The sequence below is a fragment of the Colius striatus genome, chromosome 1 (genome assembly GCF_028858725.1).
Source record: "Colius striatus isolate bColStr4 chromosome 1, bColStr4.1.hap1, whole genome shotgun sequence".
NCBI lineage: Eukaryota > Metazoa > Chordata > Aves > Coliiformes > Coliidae > Colius > Colius striatus.
Window position 1 is genome coordinate 167,315,300 of NC_084759.1, and position 6,000 is coordinate 167,321,299.

At 37.0% G+C, this 6,000-nt stretch overlaps 1 protein-coding gene across 4 annotated transcripts in view; it reads left to right on the forward strand.

Moving 5' to 3' along the window:
• NAP1L1 (nucleosome assembly protein 1 like 1) overlaps positions 1–5,763 on the forward strand; it is a 30,758-nt gene extending 24,995 nt beyond the window's left edge. For all 4 annotated transcript variants that reach the window (XM_062016169.1, XM_062016182.1, XM_062016159.1 and 1 more), the window contains exons 10-15: positions 153–298; positions 382–401; positions 1,693–1,815; positions 2,802–2,834; positions 3,237–3,287; positions 5,034–5,763. In XM_062016169.1, coding sequence (XP_061872153.1) covers positions 153–298; positions 382–401; positions 1,693–1,815; positions 2,802–2,834; positions 3,237–3,287; positions 5,034–5,069 — 409 coding nt within the window. In that variant the 3' untranslated portion in view covers positions 5,070–5,763. The remainder of the gene's footprint in view (positions 1–152; positions 299–381; positions 402–1,692; positions 1,816–2,801; positions 2,835–3,236; positions 3,288–5,033) is intronic.
• The last annotated feature ends 237 nt before the right edge of the window (positions 5,764–6,000 follow it).

Genomic DNA, 6,000 nt, shown 5'->3' on the forward strand with positions numbered 1-6,000 from the left:
TGTTGTTTGCAGCGTATAAACTAATGAAATTATAGCACTGAGTGAATACTACCTTCCATGTCCCTTGCAGTTGTGATAGTCTCAGAAGATAACCTGTAAGAAATGGAATGGTATTAAGCTGCTGCTGAGTTCCTTTTTTTTTTTCTTTTCAGTTGCCAAATAGACTGGAAAAAAGGAAAGAATGTTACTTTGAAAACCATTAAGAAGAAGCAGAAACATAAGGGTCGTGGAACAGTTAGAACGGTGACAAAAACTGTTTCCAATGATTCTTTCTTCAACTTCTTTAGTCCTCCTGAAGGTAAAATGCACATTAGTTTATCTGCATTAATTGTAAATGTTTCATGTATATCATTCACTCACGTGCTTCTCTTTTTTTTACAGTTCCTGAAAGTGGAGACCTGGTAAGTTGATTTATTCAAAATACAGAGGTGGAGGGGAGCAACACCAGTAGAAGAATAAGAATTCATGCATTTATACAAAGTGTGCATTGAAATTGCTCAGGAATTTGTTAAATAACTTTAGCTGTAACTGTATTTAACTGAGAATGGTTGCAGTGAATAGTATGTATTTGAGTTTTCTGTATTTGATGGAGTTTTTACTGAGTTGTTCAGTAAAATTGAACAGCTTTCTAGCTTTCTCTAGAAAACTTGCAATAAACCATGGTGTTTTTGTAAGGGGGAAAACTGTGAAAGCCAATTAGCAGTACTGAATACATTATGCAGCTTGAGTGAGAAATCTGATTAAAGTCTCCAGAAGCATGCTGTTAGAACTCCAGTTGGCATGGACACCAAAAGCTGTATGTTCATAATCTAAAAAAGGAGACTTTTGAATTAAAGATAACTTCTCAAATGGGAGACAGCAGAACACTTGGTGTGTAAACAGGAGTGGAAACCTGGGATTGGATTGGAGAGGGTTTTTAGGCATTCAGGTGCTTTACAATGACTTGCCTAATGGGAATTGTGGAGTAGATGTGCTGTAGGAATCAGAAGTAGCTTGTAAAATCCTTAATTAGACTCACCTGGCTAGTGTTAGTTCTTAAAGGTATTGTGCATATGAACTGAAAGTCTATGGGAGGTGTTAAACAACTTTTCTACTTAGAACAAAAGTTGGGCCTGGGAGAATGTCCTGGTGTCACCTGGGACAAAGCTAATTTTCTTCCTAGAAGCTGGTATAGTGTTGTATTTTGGATTTAGTGTGAGGATTATGTTAACACGCTGATGTTTTATAAGACACTGGTGGTTTTAATTGTTACAAAGTAGTGTTTCTATTAAGTCAAGAGTTTTTTTGCTTCTCATGCCCTACCAGGAAGAAGGCTGGAGGGGTGTAATTATTTGGGTTTAAACCACAATGGAGGAGAATAAAATGTGAACTCCAGAATTTATATATATATATATAAAAAAATATATACACACCACATATATTTAAATATATGTAGATATATAATTATATATTAAATTGCAGAATTAAGCTTACTGAAGAAGCAACCCCTACCACTGCATATAATGCAGGCAGGCCATTTAAAGTTTTACACTTGGCTTCACAACTTTGATTCTGTAAAGCAAGTCTTGAAGCAACAAAGTCAGCACACGGGATTTGTATAAATCTGGCCATGTCAAAGTCTGTGCAACTTGTGATTTTGTATCAAAAGTAGTTATCAGCTTATAGTTGAGGAAATGATGTTTCTTTCTGCAGGATGATGATGCCGAGGCAATCCTTGCAGCAGACTTCGAAATAGGTCATTTCTTACGTGAACGCATAGTCCCCCGATCAGTATTGTACTTCACAGGAGAAGCTATTGAAGATGATGATGATGATGTAAGTATTATGTTGTTTCAAAATCCTAAAAACTTCGAAGTAATGGTGTTTAAATACTTTTGGGCAATTTCAGACTTTGCAATATTGGTAACCTTAGAATGGTATGCATCAATGTTAGTTTCAGCTGAGCTTCCTAGAGTGTTCAGTAAAAAGCAGCACAAAAGAGATTTCTCTTTGTAGGGACTCAGTTTTGTGGCAAAAGTAGTGGTAGAAGCTAACATTTAGAGCATATCTAAGTGGAATTTTTCTGTATTAAGGCATTCCTAGGATGGCATACCCAATACTTGGGTAGAACTATAATGAGCTGTTAGGGTACAAATTAGTCTATTTAGCTAGCTACTCAGCCTCTTCTTTGTGGTTACAGTGATACTGGGCTGGTAGGTTCCTTGAGATTCAGGCCTGATGCTTTCAGGAGGACACTCTTAGAAAATTATAGATTAGCACATTCAAAGCATCCTCTGCAAAAGCTTGAATTGGGTGCCTTTAGTGAGCTAAGGTTGAAAAACAAACCACAGGACTTTTACCCAAATAAATATTCTTTCCCTTACCTCCACACAAACAAGGACAGTTTGACAGCTAAGACAGGTCAGGTAAGTCCTGCCTTAAAATGAATTTTAGAATGTGAAATGGTATATAGCATATGGTCCAAAGCCTTGGCTGGGAGGGAAGAAGGAAGCTAGGGACTATGGATTGCCTTGGGCTTTGGGACACCCTGCTGGCCAGAAGCATCATCACAGGCCGGTAAGCTCGTGCAGTGTTGCACAAAAGAAACTTAAGGCAGATGGTTTTTCTCTTGGAGTGTAGTTTAAAACATTGAATGTTCCTTATATTAATGCATTGAAGCATTTTGAAATCTGTGAGGTGTAGGAAGTTCTTAGAGCACAATACATTGTGGTCTCTGGCATATACTTGACTTTTTGGTCTGAACTTGAGCCATGAATGGCTGTGTTTATGACACTATTGAAACCATTTATTTTCTCTCTTAGTATGATGAAGAAGGTGAAGAGGCAGATGATGAGGTAAGTTGACAGACGGCCTTGATCTAAGTAGTTTTCTGTTTGTACTTTATCTGGAATAAGTGTTCCTTTTAGTTTTTGAGTGGTCTGGACACTCAGTTTGTATTACAAATGTAAGATCCAACACGTTTTGTGGTCTAGAGTGAATATTAAAAAAACAAACCCTGAATTGCAACAAAACTTCCTAAACCAAAGGGAAGACAGCCCTAAAGGTATCTTACAAATTAAATTGCAACTGATATAAAAAAGTAATGGGTTTTGTGGAGGGCAAAGTAATACAGTATGCATAACCTAGTGGTAATTAACATATTTAAAGAGTATAGTTTAGTCTTAATTTTTTTGGAAATGGCTTGGGAAGCTGAATGTGGATAAGCTAGAAAAACATAAACAAATATTTTCTTTCAGGAGGGAGAAGAAGAAGCAGATGAAGAAAATGATCCTGATTATGACCCAAAAGTAAGGAATTAAAAAGAATGCTGGAAGTTTGTGTATGCATACACACACTCAAAATTTTATGTAGATTGTCTTGTTTGTTTAAATAAAATATTAAATCAGTAGTTCCTATGGTGAATATATTTCGGCTGAGACTATTTCAGTCACTGTTCTGACAGACTAATACTGAGCAACTTTTGAAAAGTTCTTTCTTCAGGGATCATTTTGCAAAAGGTAACTTGTGGCTTTGAGCACTGGAATTTGCCTCTGTGCTATAAAGTTGTCTTGCAGCAGGTGTCTGCTAATGATGAAAATATTCCATAATGGTTATAAGGGCATGCAGAGGAGTGCATAATCCAGCTTCAGTTTTTGTGAACTTGTCACAAGCTGATTCTGGCACAGATTTTCCCAGTGGAGTACAAAACAGGCTTTTTCAGGGTAGAAAGCAGCAAGTGTCTTTACTGCTTGAGGTAGAGAAAGCAAGGTTCAGGAATGCATCTAGAACCAAGTACTTATATGCAAACAGCCAAGAGCAACTGACAGCTTCCTTATTCCACAAGAAGGGCAAATCACTAGTCAAGCTCAGTTTGCTGGAAAAGGGATTGAGTCACTCCATTCTTAGCTTTTCCTAGCAGGGGCAAAGGCACGTTTGGCCACCTGGAAGCATCTGATGATGGTAGATGAAAGTTGCAGTCTTGAAAAGTCTGCATGAACTAAAAAAACTTTTATTGCAAAGTGTGTCAGTGATTTCAAATGAGGAGGGAGTATATTTTTCAGTAGGAATGGTTTGAGTTACAGTCAAAGTACTATTGTAAGAATTAAACAATATTAACATTGTATAGAACTATTAATCAAAATATACCACCTGTTGGTGATGTTACATCTGCTATAGTATTCAACTTCCTTTCCACTCCAAACAGCTGCAAGATGAGCTGCTTATTTCCACCATTTCAGATAGCCTTTGTAGGCTAAACAGAACTGAGAAAAGGCAAGACTGTATGCTCTTTTTCAGAGGGAACTGCCAAAGGACTGGAGACAGTAGTTGTTACTACAGTGTGTTGATATAAGAATAAATAGTTGTAAGCTGATCGCAGACTGAAAAGCAGCGAATTATTAAAGCACTGTGGTCTTAAAATAGCTATCCAGACCAAGGTGGTGTAAAACTTGCAATTAAACTCTGTTCCCCAAAAGCCTTTACTTTAAATTCCCATATTATTATGAGATAGTGCTGGTCATCTCTTTCAATGCAACAGAAGAAATGTTTCATCTTAGAATTTTCTAACATGGAATTTATTACAAAAGATGTTTTCAGAGTGTTAAGAACATACCATGATTTGGTGTTTCATTGCATTGCTCTAGAGTGGCTTCTGGAATAAGGCTGTGCCCTTGTTACTGGCCACAGGAAGTTTCTTTTGCCTCAGACTGTGTAGGAGGCCTGAATGCTGCTTCTGAGCCGAGTTGTTTGTTACTATGTGTAACTGTCTTCCTCCTTTTTCCAGTTTTAGTCTTTCGGAGTATCCTGCCACACTTACCATACTGTTGCATTTTTGTTCTGGATCATGTGTCTGTGCACTAACTAAACTAAAATAAACTGTGGATGTTGCTTCATCCGAAGTCAGTGGTATTGCTAATACTAGGCAGTTAGTGCAAGGGAAAAGGTGAAAGAAGAACTGGAATACTGGAACATGAGAAAGTATGTTTAGCAGTATTAGTAGCTCCTTTAAAACATGGATATCTGTGAACTGTTATTTCCTCTTTTTTTCTCAACAGAAGGATCAAAACCCAGCAGAATGCAAGCAGCAGTGAAGCAGTGTGTATGTGGCCTTGAGGATTACCTGCACTGTAATAGCCTAAACACAACTATTAGTTACTTACAGCCTTATGTTTTGTATCTTGGTAGAATTAAGTAACCAATTTGTTAAAAAAAAAAAAGAAATCAAACACATAAGAACCAGTTTAAAATGTAGGTTCAATCTGCCTAGCATTTTAACAGTATAATTTTCTGCCAATATGTAGAATGCAGTAAATCCCCTGAAGCATGAATGTTAATTCATTGCTACATAGTTTGGTTCTTGTGACGTCTTTGTCATGTAGCTATTAGACTGCAGCTGTGAAGATTATCAGAACTGTTAAACTGAGACCAATATTTGTTTAGGGAAAACTCTCTCCTGAAGAACCAACCAAAGTATTTTTCAGCCCAGTAGTCTGAACGGGTTAAAGTCTGCTTGCACTAGCTGTGCCTTCATTACTTTGTTATAGGAATGGCAGTGACTTGTACTAACTAGGAGATGGTGATGCATTTTGAATTTGACTACTTGAGAAGAATAGTATAACTTGTTTAACTTCCAACGAGACCACATTAAACATCCATAACTGTCAGCTTGTTTATGCTATGGGTTTTGTATTTTATGTGACATAGTGATCTACAAAAGAAACCTAGACATCATATTAAGGTTATTGTTTACCACTGGGGTGTGAATAAAACCTAGTATTTTCAGAAGCTAGTCTTGTTTTATTATGATGTGTGTACCTGCATGTGTAAACTGGTAAGGCATATCTTTCATGCTGCAGTTCACTTCTTACTAGAAACAAAAGTTGAGAGTTACTGAAAAGTAAATCACACAGCATTTGAAAAACAGACCCAATAGTTTGGAAAGCTTCATCTGTACTTTCCACTTGATACTTGTGAATCTGTTTGAGGTGTTTCAGTGATTGATCAACACTGCCATTTTGGAGA